Below are 16952 nucleotides of genomic sequence, written 5' to 3' on the forward strand. Positions count from 1 at the left end.
GAGGCCAGTAGCACCTGGCCTGTACCAGCCATGGTGTGGCAGCAGGACCAGGGCAGTGACTGTCCCCTGTGCCGGGCACTGCTGAGGCACCTCCAGTCCTGGGGTCAGTTTTGGGCCCCTCATGGCAAGAAAGACCTTGAGGGGCTGGAGCATGTCCAGAGAAGGGAACAGGGCTGGGGACGGGGCTGGAGCACCAGGAGCAGCTGAGGGAGCTGGGGAGACTCAGCCTGGAGAAAAGGAGACTTGGGGGGGACATTCCATAGCTCCCTGACAGGACAGTGGAGCTGAAGTGGGGTCGGGCTCTTCTCCCAGGAAACAAGGACAGGATGACAGGAAATGGCCTCAAGCTGCACCAGGGGAGGTTCAGGTTGGATGTTGGGGAAAATTTCTTCATGGAAGGGGTTGTCAAGTCCTGGCACAGCTGCCCAGGGCAATGGTGGAGTCCCCATGCCTAGAGGGATTTTTTAAAAGTGTGGATGCTGTGCTTGGGGATGTGGGTTGTTGGTGGCCTTGGCAGTGCTGGGGGAACAGATGGACTTGATGGTTTTAAAGGGCTTTTCCAACCCCAATGATTCTGTGACATCAGCCTTGCTCAGTGCCTGTTATCTTGTGCACAAATAGGTAATTTCTGTGATTATAAAAGCTGACAACTTTTATTTAATAACAATTTATATTTAATCAGCACTTTGAGATACATATTTTCAAAATTCAGCGAGAAAGGGAAGAGGTGCAAGTGTGTGTGCACAGAGCTCAGGCTCCGGGCTCTCCCAGCAGCTCCCGGGAGCACCGAGCCTGACCCACTTTCTGTGGCAGCACATCCCAGCCGCCAGCGCCCACGGCAGCAGAGTTACCCACGTAAAGGACGCCAGGCTGCTGCCTGGCACGAGCCTTTACCCCACGGAACTGGGCCTTTTCCCTGCATGTTCCCTGCTGAGCAGCCCTTTGTGGGGAGCCAGGCTGCTGGGGCTCCTCTGCTCCCTGCACAGCCCCGGGGGCAGCAGGGTGCCCTTCCTGTTTTCCCCTGCTGTGCAGGAACAGCTGCATCGGTTAATTTGTTTGTGGTTAAACAAATTCCTTGCTAAAGCTACATATAAGGAGCTTGCAGGCCTGGAGCTCTAAATAATCCCTCCAATCCTCCTGTTTGGAACGATGCTGCTGTTGTTGCTAATAATAATTCAACCCAATTTATAGGACAATAACATTTATTTAGAGCATGAGGGATTCCACATTATACAAACCCTTAAATTTATTTTTTGTCTCACTGGTCCATTTCTACAACAAATACATCAGATCTACTATATAATAAAATTATTTACATTTCCAAACAACATGGGGTTTGTTTATAAACCCTCTGACTGCTATTCACATACAGTACTTAAACAACAGCACATTACATTATTTTAATACCTAAAAATGACAACCCTGTATTCTAAATTGTTTATGAAAAGTGGAAACAAATAAATTTACAATTGTCTTCCCCTCCCCTTCCATTTCATACAAACACGTTACCCTAATGTGCTAACCCTGGACTTCACTTTGCAAATCCAGGGGGTTTTAGAAGAACCCAGTTTTTATATCTATTTATCTGTTTTTTAGAAAAAAAAAATCATTTATTGGGAACAGTATAATATTAAAATGACTTACTGTACAGAATTTTATTTAAAAAAGAAAAATCACAGCTCAAAATTGCTATTGGTAAATTCACACTCATTTACAAGTCTCATGTTTCCATGCAGTAATTTACTTGGATTTTCTTCTTTTTGACTGCATTGCACTGGCACTCGTTTCTGAAATCAAGAGAAGAAAAAGAGCATGGATACGGAGTCGGTAAGCCATTCCCCAGAGGGGCACAGATTGCCCTGTCATTTTTCCAAACTCACACCAGAGTGGAAACCTCTGGAGAGCGGGATTTCCCCAGCACCGGGACTGACTCTTCAGCAGCTGTGACAGCCCTGGGCCGTCAGCCTGACACACTCGGGGCCCCCGCGCCGCTCTCCAGGCACCAGCGGCCTCAGGCAGACATTTATGGAGCCCCAACAGCCTTTAGAAGAAGAGCCAAATATTTTTAACTGTCCCCTATGTCCAGTCCCCCCCCGTGCCACAGGGGAGCCGTATCCCGGGAGGAAGCACAGCCCCAGGTGCCACGGAGATGGAGCTACACAACACTCGGGGAGGTGTTTTGGAGCCTGCCACGCCAGTTAACAACCCAGCTGTCTGAGTTCTTAGAAAGTCATTAGAAAACAAGTCTGTGCAGTCTACAGAGTCACAGGAACACAGCTGATGCAGAAAGACACAAATATTAACACCTGCAGGGCCACGGCGACGGCAGATGACATGTCCAGTGCACTTACCAAGGCACTAAGTTTCCATTTCAAAACAAAAAAAAGAGTAAGGACCAAGGGCATTTGCATTTTAGATCTTTCTAAAAATGTGATTTCAAACGTTGGCAATGTCTCTTTGGCTCTTCATAATGTTTTCCAAAAACTATTGCAGCTGTGTGTATTTTAAGAGTCAAAAGGGAAAAAAATTTCCAAGCCCATCTAAAATTAGAACAGCAGCAGTACAACTCCATGGCTGTTACATGTGGAATTAGAAAAAACAATCAGCATTTCAAAATTTAACAAACTCAAAGCTACAGTAAACTCTAAAAGCAGCCCTTGCTGGAAAAGTACTCCAAAAAGGGAAAACACCAACACAGCACCAATTTTCAGAAGTGAAACATCTCCACAGGCTCGGCTCCAGCCTGGAGCCCCTCCAAGCAGCAGGGCTGACTTTGAAGTAGCTTCAGCACCAGCTGTTGCCACCCTCGTTGGTGCTCAAGGCTCCGTGTTTGGGAGGAGGAGTGGGCCAGCAGCGCTCAGTCCCTGGCTCAGTCCCTTGGGAGCATCAGCAGCACCTCCCCAGACCCTGCACCCCGGAGTGTGCCCGACACACGTGGACAGGGCTGACCCTCTCACAGTGACCCTTCTGCCTCCTCCTTCCTGAGGCTTAGCAACCGAGTTCCTACTCCAGCTGGTCAAAGTCTGCTTCTCTCTCCCTGCTGATTTTTTTCCTAATAATGACTTTACACAGCCTCTATCTCACGAGATAACTCCTCCCAGCCCCACATTCCTTTTACCATGGGTTAGGGGGTTTCTCAGGACACAGATAATATAATGAGGACGGGAGCAACCAAACCAGAATAATTAAGCTCTGATTCGCTAATGAAAATGTACAACAGAGCAGGCACAAGTGGCAAACCAGGTGACACTCCTGCAGCCACCTCACTAACGTGCAGCCTTGTCCTCTGCCACGCCTGGTTTGGCTCATTCTCCACAGCTCGGGAGCAGCTGTGTGCCCACAGGTAAGGCAGCACAGCCAGGTGTCCCCTGGGAGCTGCACCCCAGTGTCCAGCAAAGCCCTTGGACACGGCGGCAGCTTCAGATGCACGATTTAAAAACAAGGGTTTTATTTACAGAAGTAAGTGAATTACACAGTCAGCACAAACCCCTGTGAGAGTTTTGGTATTATTTAAATTTGATGCACTTTCCTGTTCCCACGTTTTCAGAACTTGACGTGTCACTGGTTGTCATCTTTAGGTTTACCCAGTACAGCGTGTGGGGCAGGTCACACGCTCCAGATCCCCTCAAACGCAGGCAGGGATTTTACACTGGCTTCACATTTTTCAAACTTTTTTTCACAATCATGAAAGAGAATTTATTTTTACAATACAGACTCAGATTCTTCTGCACAGTCCTGCCACAAATAGTAAATGTAATTAAATTCAGCAGTCACAAAAGTGCAGAACATATAGGTCCCCTGTGTAATCTTTGGGAGTCATTGCAGAATGACGTAAAGCTGGAATGCTTCTCTGAAACTCTGAAAACACAATATTCTTACCATCACACTTTAGTACCTCCAGTATGGAAATGGTGGCTGAATTCAACTTGACTTCCTTTTATAATCATTTTATATTAATACCTCTTTGTTCTGTGTATTATCTTTAAAATAGTGGTCGAATGTTGCCTCTTGACGGTCTCTCTCTACTCTCTTGCATAACTTTGGTCCATCAGCATTTTTCTGACCCTTAAACACAAGAAGCTGATAGAATTAGCTTCAGCCTGGCACTGGGCCGTGCATATCACACAATTGTTAAAGGCTGTAACCTGGGTAGGAGTAAGGTACATCAGCACCTGCTAATGCCATGGCTTAATAACTTCAGGAGTTCAGATGTTGTTGGGAAGCAGAGCTGAGGCTCTGTGCTAGTACACAGCACTCCCTGATGCTCCCGGCTGCCACCCCAGCAGCCTCTGGAGCGTGCCTGAACCATGGCATTTGACTTGGCAAAAGCTGACCGTGCACTTGGGAAGACTTAAGTCTTGTGTCTGTCGGGCTTCAGGAAAAGGAAAATGTCACTTTTTGATCTGAGTACAGTCCTTCCAACAGCAACACATTTCTGCCAAGAGAATTCAACTAGGCAAGGTGCTGAACACCACAGTGGCGAGTGCTGCAGAAAACAAGTTCCACAGATGTACCAAAGAGGAATTCATACAGGGTTTACTGCCAGTGCAGATGCTGGGAAACGCTTCAACACCAACCTGTGGCTAAATCCTTGAGACTAGAGATAAAGCACCCAAGGTGTACGAGCTGCAAACCAGCGTTACAAGGCAGCTACTGCCAGGGCAAATAGCTGGGGAAGCAGGCTAGGAGCTGCCCTGTCCCCAGGAAGGGTGGCTGTGCATGTTACCTTTTGCCGTGCCGGACGCAGACGCGGGTCGCGAGGATCTCTTGCGCTGCCCGTTCTCTACAGTTTCCTGTGAAGCGGCAGAATCCTCTGTTCTTGAATTTCTTCTACTTGGAGTTTTAGACTTTTCACAATTCTCTTTTGTCTCATTACTAATAAAGTGGGACAAAATATTTCTGATGAAGTGTGAGAAGAATTACGTTTTTCTATGCAAGTCAGACAAGCTGGAGGGAGGATGGCCCGACACAGGTGCCAGTTCCGGACTATTAGCACTGAAGATATGAAACGCTAGAGATACCAGAAGTTCTATCAGATGAAGAATGACCTGAGTAAGTCAGAGTATAGTCCATTTCTATCAAAAATTATCAGAGGGTACAGAATTGAGAAGTCCTCAAAGAGAATATTTTCAACATTAGAAGACCAAGAAATTAGATGCATTATAAATTGTCTGCTCTGTTTTCCACAGGTGCCACCATTACTGAAGTCTAGGAAAAGCAAACAGGTTACATTAGAGACTGCTGCAGTATGGGGGATACAGAGTTGAAATTGCAGATGAACATCAGGAGGAATTAAGAACTCTTCAGGGAGTATGCCAGCTTTTTGGGTTTGCTAAAAAGACTTACTCCATTGATCCAAGTGATTCCTTCACATATTTAAAAAAAAAGGTTTCTTTAAAACTTTCTTCAAGTTTTAAAGCTTGAAGTCAAAATCCTTTTTTTTTTTTTTTTTTGTAACAGAAAGCTTCTTCTGCTATAAAATACTAATTTTAGGTACTGTGGACATCTGTTTCTTGCCAATGAGACAATAATGGGAGTGCTACATTTTGTAATCAAATTCCTCCTTTATTTTATCTCTCTCAGCCCTGTAAAGTCATCCTGAGCTTTGGGTGTTTTCTCCTTAATGCATTATTGCCAGACAATTTCTAGTGACTAAGCAGTTCCAGAAGTTTAAACTAAACTTCTCTCCTGGGAATCCAAAGGTAAGCAATTAACTAAATAAATTATTCTGCTGATAATTGAAAAGAAGAAAGCTCATTTCAGGCCCTTTGGGTGACACTTGCAGGATTTCAAGGAAGGCTGCCTGAATCAGAGACTGGAGTGAACACACAGCGCAGGGTGACCTGTGTGTGACAGGTCCCACTGCAGTGTCACCCTCCAGATGAGTCCTGCTTTGAGGGGAAGGACTCAAACCACTCAAAATGTAAGGTTAAGTAACAGAAACCTGAAATAAAACAGTTTCTCAATGGAAGGAGAGACAAACATTCTCAAGGAAGGACACGCAGCAGAAGAGACTACGGATTGTAGATTATCTCAGATACAAAATAAATACTGAAATCTATTTCCCCATAAGGGAGTACTATGGGCAATCTATAAACTGGATCCCCCAAAACAGGTCTCAGACTGGTCTTCTCCTATGGAACTGGGGCAGCTGAACCAGCAGTCACCTACCTCAGAGGATCCCTGGAGGGAAGCAAACAGGCACCTGAAGTTCAGTTAGTACAGGTAATTTTTACAGATTCTAGTGACTAAATCCAGAGCTGGGATTGTCTCATAGGAACCAGCACATCACTTCCCTCCTTTTATAGGAGGAAATCAAGTTACTCTGAGTGAAAATATTTCTAGTGCTTTATGGGTTGCAAGGTTCCCCTAAGGTTTTAAAGGTTTTTAATGGCTTTAAACTGAGAGTAGGTTTAGATTAGATATTAGGGAGAAATTGGCACAGGGTGCCCAGAGAAGCTGTGGCTGCCCCATCCCTGGATGTGTCCAAGGCCAGACTGGACTGGGCTTGGAGCAACCTGGGATAGTGGAAGGTGTGGAATGAGGTAAGTTTTAAGGTCCCTTCCCACCCAAACCATCTGTGATTCTATCAAGGTTTGTCCTGTGTGGTTCAACTCCAGGAGCCCAAAGCTGCCCACTGTATCAGCCATCACTAGACCCAGTTTGGCTGCAAACTTCCCTTCTTTTCCAGTCTTGCTCAGAAAAGCATCAACCAGAAAAACCCTGAGAATGCCCTTGTGGTAATTTGATGTGCTGGGTGAGTTTGGAGATGGTCACACAAGAACACTTCATTTGGAGAATTGGCTCAGCTGCCAATGTCCCACCTTGAGCTCTTCAGAAAAATTCTACCCTGAAGAAAACTCACTGTGAAATTTCAGCTTGTCTTTGAAAGATGCCAATCCAAATGAAGGTAAATGTAGTTAAACATTCCATTCAGAGCCATTCCTGATCTGAGGAAATGCGCTGCATTCCCTCCCTTATGAAGGAAGGCACTGCCTCATCTCCTGAGGAACCCAATGAGGGGCTGCCCCTCCTGCCCTGGCCTAGGGGTCACTCCACCCATGAGGGCAGTGTCCAAAACCCGGCTGGCTGTGCCAGCACCAGTAGCCAAAAACCTCCCCAAGGGCTCTCACTGCCAATGGAGTCAGAGCCTGGGGTGTTTAGAGTCTTCCAAGTAGATCTTGGAAACTGTATTTTCTTCTGACAGAACACAACCATTTGAAATATTATCTTTTAATTCCTGAACGTCTTAACCAGGACAACATGAAGTTTCTACCTGACTTTCCTATCAAGTTTTGGCAGTGTTAACAAGGAAATAGAGGAAAACTGTTGAAAAGAATCCTCAAGGCAGAAGAAAAAACTTTTGAGAGACTTCCTTTCAGAAAACAAAAATTCACATGACAGCTAAGCTGCAGGCTTTGGGGGGTTAGTTTTGATTTGTTGTGCAACCATCAAGACCCTTCCAGGACATGAAACACCCAGGCCTGAAAGGATGAGAGGAAACACTGCCCAAAGCACAGACTAAGGAAAAAGTTACCTTATATTCATTGCATTTCAGCAATGGTTTGGAACATTCAACTGGCCTGATTTCCTAGCAGGAAAGAAAGGGTATGGCCGAGAAAATGAAAAGCAGTAGCAGAGGTTGAGCAATTGAAGCAAAGAGAAAGGGACTTCCTCCCACGAAAGCTATATCTACTCTGAATCTACAAACTATCTCCTTACCTTTGACCAGCAACTACTGCAGCATTTGTCTCAAGTTCTACAAAAGAAAAAGATAATTTTAAAGTCTGCTGTAGAAGTAAGTACATACCTGCTGACAAGGCATGACTAGCTCACATTTTTCTATCACATATTAGATCTCAAGGACAAGCTTCTCTCAAAGCAAAGCAAGCCAAAATACCAAATACCACATTGGCCAAGTGCTTGGTCTGATTGCAGCTTTCAGGACACTGCTAAGTGTCAGCTAAGACAGGGGACAATTAAAGCAGAAGAAAACTGTAGAGAAACTCCCTGACAAGGGCTACACTCTTCTTGCCCTATAAACTTCCATTTTAGACAGCTTATTTCTACTAAACCTTCTAGGTTTTATTCGTTTTTAAACCTTAAAAGTACCCATCTGGCTCTATTGTGCATGTAAAAATTTGCCTTAACCCAACTGCCTTTCACAGCAATATCTTCTAATGACAAATTTCTGAAGCCCAATTGCCCCTGTACAGAATTGGAAAATATCTCAGGGGAGATGATGCAAAGAGAAGTCTGACCTGTTTTCTCTCTCTCTCTCAGTGATTTTATACATACAGGTCAGGTTTCCTTTGGAGTCTTCACCTCAGTAAACAGCTCTCCTTTTCAGCATATAAAATGTCAAGTCTTTTTACTGTCTGTCTTTTGATTCTCTCCACATCCACCGTATCCTTTGTTGAGAGGGAAGACCTATGCCTAAACACAGCCCCTCTCATGAGAAACTGCCAGAGATTCAGGGATTACCATTGCAATGTCATGGATGAAGTCCCTGTGCTTTGTCTCATTGCCCACAGCGAGATCCAGCTCAATTCCCTCATCAAACCTGGGGCCAGTGGGGCACAAACTGGGGCTTTGCCTTTGACAGCAATTCAGCACCCAAAGTGTGCACAGTGAATAGAGGCATGAAAAAGGTAAGAAAATGGGTAATGTCTGTCTTCGCAGGATGAATTTGCAGTGTTGGAACACCAGCCTCTTCAGTGTAAATGGATATAGCACCGTCTGAGAAAAACAGACGTCTTGGGAACAAAGGAAGAACAGACCAAGCAACATAAGGAAAGAGTTACCTTTTTTCCCACCCAAAATTTAAACAGGGAGATTATCCAACAGCAAAAAATGGATAGCACCAGTGCTTCCCCCAGCAGGAACTCCCCAGTATAGTCACAGCAGCACAGGGCAATGAGTCAGATGTGAAAAAACAAGGGTATATGACCACTTTGGCTTAGTGGTAATTCAAAGAAAACAATTTTGTAAAATTTCTACTTTCCAAAAACTCTATTTCTAATCAGATGAGAGATAGCAAATGGATGGAGAGTGGCACTTCCCATAAGTAAGCCCACATCTATCCGTTTTCCCTACTCAGCTTGGGAATTACTTTTTTAAACCACCCCAAAACTGACAGTGAAACGCCATGATAGTAGATGGCAACACCACAAAGTCATCTGCCAGGGCTTCATCCTGAAACACTGCTGAGGGGGCATTAAAAGCTGAACAGAAAAAAAGGATGACAACTCTAAAACACATTCCCAGCATGGCATGATCATATTTCTATATTCAGAAGTGTGCAATGAAAGAAAGACCCCTCTTACTAGTTCTGAATAGAACTTCAAAATTCAAACACACTGTATCATTACAAATCCAGTCCCTCCAATTTATCACTGAATGCCTAAAACCTTCCTCGGTGATTTTTTCATTTTTTACTTGACCCCATCCTGAATCTCCCACAAGGCTTTGGAGACCTCCAAAGCACAATGTAAGTAGCAAAGAAAAACAATCCCAAAGGCACAAATAATAATAAAAAACCCCACCCAACCCCCAAAATACCCGGTGTCTTAGTGACCACTGAATATGCATTCAAATAAATGCATTTTCAGTTCCAAACATAAAGGGTTTAGTTCACCTCTATTCTGCTTTTCCAAAGGAAGATTTACCTGTTCTTTGAACAGTACTTTCTGATGTTGCAACTGAACTTTTTTTCTGTGTTAAATGTTGAGAGGATGCTAGAATAAAAGTGGAGGGAAAAAGCATTATTGTCAAAGGGAGTCAAAGGAGTTCCTGTGGTGTGATCAGGCTGGTACAAAATGCCCTCTCTCCCAGCTGGCTGCACTTCAGCATTTACAGATGCAGTATTTTTAATCTACCCTCCACTTCCCTCCCACCACGTGCCTCCCCCTTTTTAAAACAAACTTTGGCAAAACTATCCCAAGCAAGTTTTCTCAAACTAGAATGAGTGATGAAATGGAAGTATCGTAAACCACATTTCAAAAAGTAACAGTTTTTCAGCAGTCTGAGACATTAAAGGAGTCCTAAAATTTCAATAGTTTAGTCTCTGTTATTTTAATGTTCATTTCAACAGAGGTTCTGGGGGAAAACAGTATATTCCTAACAAATCAGTGCCCTCACTCCTTCAATTAAAGTGCACAATATGCTCCAGAGTTGCCCTTGAAGGCCTTTGGCAATAAGATGACAACTTAACCTTTCTTAGGTTGACAAGTAAAAAAATCAGATGGAAAAATAATTTTTGTTGGGCTAATGCTTTCTAGCCTTCTATGTGATAGTGAACTTACAGAGAACAGGAAGACAAAAAGTTTAACATTCCTGCTTAAATAAAGACTATCACTTCCATTTTTCTCCTAGAAAGCCGGAACTCCTCTGTGAAGCTCAAAGGAAGCATTTCCATTTTCCAGTGGCATACAGCTACGACATCCAACAGCTACGGGGAAAGTCACACTGAGGCTGAAGTTTTCATTTCCCCTGACTTCTGTGGATTTGATCATCCATGATTTTATTTTCTGTGTCTAATTCATGTTGTAAAGCACAACACTCAGCTCACTTCAAGAGTGATAGGTTTATGTCCACACCAGATTCAATAAATTAAAAATGACATCAAGAAATAGCATCAATGTAATATATAGAGTCTGTCAGGTGCTCAAATTAAAACAGCAAAGCTCAGGTGTAAAGGTATCTTATGTTTTCAAATTGAATGCAGTTAACCTTTTCCTTAATTTCTCTGAAATGAGCATTTAAGTTCTTCCCTAGACAAAAAGGCATGGTGTGGGTTGTTTTTTCCTTCTGTTCTGGAAGTTATTCAGCAATTTCCCTAGAGGGTGAAGCTTATTCAGAGAGGGAAATAGCATTATTAGGATTAATTCAAAATATCATAATTAAGTCAATAAATTGAAATAATTTACAAAATCAAAAGTCTATGGCAAGGCCAAAGCAGAATCCCAGTGTATCTACCAGTACAAAAGGCACCCTAAGCACTTGTCATTACTGATACATCCGCTTTTCCTCCTTGCTTCCAACAGTTACATGAAGTTACTGAATCATCTGTTCATGACAAACACCCCACTGAAGCAGTAAACGGAAAGCGAAATAAAACATCTGAACTCAAATCTTGGTGAATACAAGCCTGCGTATCACCCAGCTGTTAGAAACAAGCAGCTGGCAGCCTGGGCAGCAGAGCCTATATTTTCTGGTGTTCGCGGAGAGCAGCCCCCGGGATGTCCCGCAGCCAGCTCGCTCCCCCCGAGCCCCGCGCAGCCCCGCACTCACCTGCGCTCTGCAGCAGCTCCGGGGGTGCTGCGGGCTTCTCCTCGGCCGCGGCGCTCCCGCTCTGCTCCGGGCCCCCGCCGGGGCTGCCGCTGCTGGCGCTGGGGCCCGCGGGCTCCGCGGCTGCCGGGGGGGCTCCGGCCGGGGGGGCTGCGGCCGGGAGCGCGCCGGGGGCGGGAGCGCTCGGGGGCGCGCCCGGGGACGCGCAGGAGGGAGCGGCCGCCGCGGGGCTGAGGCTCGAGCTGCCGGGCGCAGAAGTGCTCTGTTTTGTAACACTGGGTGCTGGAGGTGTCCCGCTTTTGTTATCGAGTTCTGCTGGTGGTTGCTCTGTTCCCAAACTATTTGGGAGCGAGGTTTCTAGTCCCTGACCGTCTGTTTCTCCATCCAAAGCATACTGCTCTTCCCCTTTCTCCAGGGAGCCAGTGACCTTCTTGCACGCTTTAGTCAGCAGGAGTTGGCCAATCTTGTCTACTTTTCCCTTTCCCTTGCTGGATGAAACAGGACTGCGCCTGTTCCCAGATCCCGGGCTGCTTGTAAGCAGAGGGGAAACAACAGGTCCCGACTGGGCTGCTGGCACAGGGCACTGCTCACCCGACCCTGCACCTTGGGAAGGCTCCTCCGGGCTGAAGTCCTTGGCTTGCTGAGCAGGAAGGTGTGAAGGAACACTGGAGGGAGTTGGAGCAGAAGAAGGCAGTTGGACAGGAGATGCCAAGGGATTCAGAACGAGTGATCTGCTGGTGGGAATACTGGACACAGGACTGGTGGATGAGGTGCTGGGAGGAGCGGGCCCGGAGGAGAACTTGATATTCTGTGGGATATGCAAAGGACCAACAACCGCGACCGACTGAGGCATCAGGCTTGAGTTAGAAGTCATGGGGGCTGCTGGAATCGTGCTGGACTGAGAGCCCTTCATCACCTGGATGATTGAGGATGAGTTTATGAACACAGGTGTGATGAACTGCGGCCGGGCGCTGGACTGAACCGCGGACTGTCCTTCCGAAACCATCACTTTGCTCCCCACATTGGGCATGGTGACAACAGTGGACACTAATGCAGATTGCAAGTGGGATGGCAACGGAGCTGATGTATTAGCAGCAGATGTAATAGGGTTGGAAGTCACAAAAACTGTTATCTGGTTGGGGGGTAAAGGACCTGAAATAGAAGAAGAGCTGACAGGCCTCTGCATTACTGGAGGAACATTCTGTGCCACGCTTGAGTTCACTTCTCCCAGTTCCTGGTGCCCTGGATTTGGACAGGGCTCATTATTTTGAGGCAGGCTAAGTGAATTAGATGGCTCCTTGCTCAAGGATGAATCCTGCAGTGGAGGAATGACAGCTATCTTCTTTAGCTCCTCACCAGTGGGGACTATCGGTGCCATTTCAAGACCTGTCAGCCCAGGGGGCTTAATGGTCACATTAGGAGCTCCAGAATTGTCAAGAAGTTGACTTAGAGAAGTTGGTGCCTCCCTCATAGCTGGAGATACCATGGTTTTACTTTCCTCCATGACTGGGAGCTTACTGCTGTCTAAGGCTTGCCCATCTTTTTTTGCCTGCTCTTCAGGAACCAGCACTTTCATATCTGGAGTAGGGACACCTTTCAGTTCCATACTGGGCTGGTCTTTGCTACCTTGGACACCTTGTGCACTTTGACTCTCAGTATCTTGAGGCACACTAAGGCTCTCCTTATTGTCTTCAGGAATGCCAGTCACAGCAGGTACAGAAACTGCAGGATTCTGGTTACTCAAAATGGAATTATTTTGAAAACTTGTAGTCACAGGTGTTGGCAAAGAAGAGGGACCAGCCATCATATTTCTTTGTAATTCCATGTTCTGCAAGAGAGATGGATTCTGCTGAGTTGTCAATGATAATTTAGCTGCTTTTGAATTCTGTCTGCCAGGGCTTGGCGTAGTTTTCCTACTGGATCCAGGACTGGACCTTCTACTATTGCTTGGACTTGCTCTCTTTGTTCCTCCAGTGTTGGTTTGTTTGCCTGAATTGATGACCACACCTTCCAATTTGTGTGACTGTGAGGCAGTAAAACTGGACTGATTGTTAATTGTGAGATTTGATGGGGCTTGTCCAATGGCCTTTAAAGTAGTGGGATTCAGACCCTGCTGATCAAATCCTCTGTTGAGGCTAGGCCTGGGAGGTAAAGGAATATTGATCTGGGGAGGGAACAGGCCAGCTATAGAAGCGTTGAGCCTCTCTGGAGACAGGCTAATTTCTGAGGGTTCTGTGCTGGGTGGACGGTTATTAGGAGTCTGAGGGTAATACGGCCTTGGGCTTGCTCTGTTTGGGGTTTTAGGCCTTGAAGTTTGTGATGGGGCAGCAACATTGGGAAAATGGTGTGTAAGAGCACTAGACAGAGAACTAGACTGCTGCTGGGGACTTGCACCTTGGGCAGCTGAAAGTGGGGATGGTCCAGGCTTGGGTCCTGTCATCATTAACTGGTTCTGTGAAACTACTAAATGAGATGTCAAATTATTCTGAGCTCCTGATGTCGGAGGGCCCTCAGCTCCACCTCCTTCTGGAAGAGAGGGTACTGATGACACCTCTCTGAGGGGTGAGCTGGAAGGATTCTGTACATTATCTGGATAAGCCATTTTCCTGGCATTGTTTCCCAGAGGAGGATTGCCCGGCAGGGCCAGTCTCTGTTTGTCAGGAGATGGAGGCACCGGCCCAGGCCCCTGGAGGTTTACCATCACCGGCATGTTCCCGCTCTGCTGCATCGGCATCCGCTGAGCATCTGGGTTCAGGGGCCCCCTGGGGGGGTGAACCCCCTGGGGCACAGGCAGCCTGACTGATTTGGGATCCTGCTGCATCATCAGCATCATCATCATCTGCTGCTGCTGTGGGGTCTGGGGGGGTGCCTGGCCTTGCTGGGGGGCTGTCTGGGGCTGCTGCTGCTGCTGGGGCTGGGGCTGCTGCGTGTGTGGCATGAGCTGAGGTGGCATCTGCTGAAGTGGCCTCTGCTCCACCGTCTGAGATGGATAACCTAAGGCAACAGGATGACACATTCATTAAAACCAACCAAAGATCAGAGGAAGCAGAATTTCTCTAACAAACAGGATTGGATAGAAAGTACAGCCTGGAGCCTGTTTATCTTGGATGGGAGCCACATTAACAAAACAGGCTTTACAAACAAAGTCGAAGATTTTACTTAATTCATAGAAATAGTTTTACTTCATGTATGACTTGCATGAGATTTAACTGGAGATCTCTTAGTGTATTGTATCAGCTACTAACCCAGGTTCACACCAGCTGAGAAGTCTCTGCAACAGCCCACGGGCTTCCTTTCACTGACAAACATGGAGCTGGACTTCCACTAATTATTACTCCTTAAAACAAACTTCAGTTTGACAGCCTTGCAGCACACCTGCTACAGACCTGACATTTTCTGGAGTACAAAGTAGCATTTGCCATGCATTACTCAGCCAAAAACATGCTAAGGACCCCCCGTGTGGTTTATAATATAAATCTTATTGCAGACTTTAGATTTAATCCTCTCTACACGCAAAGGATCATTCCAACTACAACCCCTATTTCTTCTCAAAAATCAGCTATTGGTCAATGCTAAATTTTTAAGACATCAGTCTGTGCTACAGCTAGAAACACAACATTTTTTTATCAGTTATGTTACTACTGAATAACTCTACAGTACTCAGTATGATACCTCAGGATGATACCTGAGAATGGGGCCACCTCTTCATTTTGAGCTAACCCAAAGAAAACACTTAAACAATGGCACCAGTTACTTACTAGGAGGAAAAAAAGTTTGAACTTGAATGTGTGATAGCATAAATAAAATACAACTGTCACAAAGATCAGTTAAAAGCTCTCCTACAGTTATTACATTCAGATAATCACAGAAAAATCCTTCTACCTGGTGGCCTACTTGCAAAATCTGAGAGTTTAGGGCCTGACTTATCTAAATTCATTCCTTGGTCTCCAGACATCGACGACTGATCACTCTCCTCCAGGCCAGCTGGACGTGATTCTGAAGAACTGAAAGAAAAATAATCACAATTAAGATCCAGCCCCTACATCAGTGTTTGATTTCTGCTTCTATAACCAAGTACTCCAGTAATTAATTCCTAGCACTCTCCACAGACCTTGAATAACCCACTGAAATGCCTCTGAGGTAACTTGCCAGACTGGAACACACACACCAGGTCTGCGTATAGTCACTACCTTAAGGACTACTGAAAAGGAAACAAGTTGCCTGGTGCTCTGTTGATCTGAAACATTTATTTCTACTGTGAATCTGAGCTTTATAACTATGTTGCAAATGATAGAGCTACACATATTTCAGCTAAACAGGCTTCCCTATGACATCTCTGTGGATAAGCAAGTGCCATGGGTAGATGCATTTTTGATTTGTTTTAATGGTAGCACCTTTTCTTCCAGTACTGCACCCAGAAGTGACTCACTCAGGGTATCTAAGACCTCTGATAACATCACAGCACAACTGCACTGACGTGTCAGGCACTGCAGTCACCCTCCAGAGCACAGACCTGGGTGGTACCGGGGCTCTGTAAGTGATCCCATGCTGGTCTGGGTTGGAAGGGACCTTAAGGCTCATCTCATTCCAGCCCCTGCCACGGGCAGGGACACCTTCCACTATGCCAGGTTGCTCCAAGCCCTGTCCAACCTGGCCTTGGACACTTCCAGGGATCCAGGGGCAGCCACAGCTGCTCTGGGCACCCTGTGCCAGGGCCTCCCCACCCTCCCAGGGAACAATTCCTTCCCAATCTCCCATCCATCCCTGCCCTCTGGCAGTGGGAAGCCATTCCCCCTTGATCTGTCCCTCCAGCCCTTGTCCCCAGTCCCTCTCCAGCTCTCCTGGAGCTCCTTTAGGCCCTGCAAGGGGCTCTAAGGTGCCCCCAGAGCCTTCTCTTCCCCAGGTGAGCACCCCCAGCTCTCTCAGCCTGGCTCCAGAGCAGAGGGGCTCCAGCCCTTGGAGCAGCTCCGGGGCCTCCTCTGGACTCTTTCCAGAGGAGTGTCCTTCTTGTCCCTCGGGGCTGGGGCAGCTCTGCAGGTGGGGTCTCACCTGAGCAGGGCAGAGGGGCAGAATCCCCCTGGACCTGCTGCTCACACTCTGGGGTCAGCCCAGGACTCGAGGCTGTGAGGGCACATTGCTGGGTCACATTCAGTTTGTCACCCACCAGCTCCCCCAAGTCCTTCTCCTGAGCAATCTGATGCTGCAGGAGACTCTCTAGGACAATTAAAAATTGTTCAGACTCAATGCCCAATACTTCCACTAAATCAAGACAGCTTTTGCAGACTCAGAAAAAACCCCAAGTTTCTATGGCTATCAATATATATGGTCAGAGGATGTAAAACAGAGGGATCAAGAGTAGAAGAACTAAACTGCTTATCACCTTCATGAAGGTTATGGGAGGATCTATGTAAGAAAAGCTCTAAGCTAAAATTAAAGACATCAAAAAAAGTACACTGCCAATAAAAAGAGGCAGAATCATGCAGAAGTGCCATGGACAAAAGTAACATTTTCAGCAAAATAAGAATTTGAAATACATAAAGGTGGGGAGATCTGTCCTATTTCAATTTACTTGAGAATAAGTTTCTGGCATCTGTACAGTTGACCCAAAGCTGTAGACACCCATGGAGACACCCTGGCCTGTCCTAATGCTACCTAATCAATGT

General features: G+C 46.2%; 1 protein-coding gene across 1 annotated transcript in view; it reads right to left on the reverse strand.

Moving 5' to 3' along the window:
• Window positions 1-1184: 1184 nt before the first annotated feature.
• NCOA6 (nuclear receptor coactivator 6) overlaps window positions 1185-16952 on the reverse strand; it is a 44214-nt gene continuing 28446 nt past the window's right edge. The window contains exons 11-16 of the mRNA XM_032127408.1: window positions 15172-15293; window positions 11293-14283; window positions 9669-9737; window positions 7723-7759; window positions 4727-4875; window positions 1185-1787 (exon numbers count right to left, since the gene is read on the reverse strand). Of these exons, the coding sequence (XP_031983299.1) occupies window positions 1741-1787; window positions 4727-4875; window positions 7723-7759; window positions 9669-9737; window positions 11293-14283; window positions 15172-15293 (3415 nt within the window). The 3' untranslated portion in view covers window positions 1185-1740. The remainder of the gene's footprint in view (window positions 1788-4726; window positions 4876-7722; window positions 7760-9668; window positions 9738-11292; window positions 14284-15171; window positions 15294-16952) is intronic.

The sequence above is a fragment of the Corvus moneduloides genome, chromosome 17 (genome assembly GCF_009650955.1).
Source record: "Corvus moneduloides isolate bCorMon1 chromosome 17, bCorMon1.pri, whole genome shotgun sequence".
NCBI lineage: Eukaryota > Metazoa > Chordata > Aves > Passeriformes > Corvidae > Corvus > Corvus moneduloides.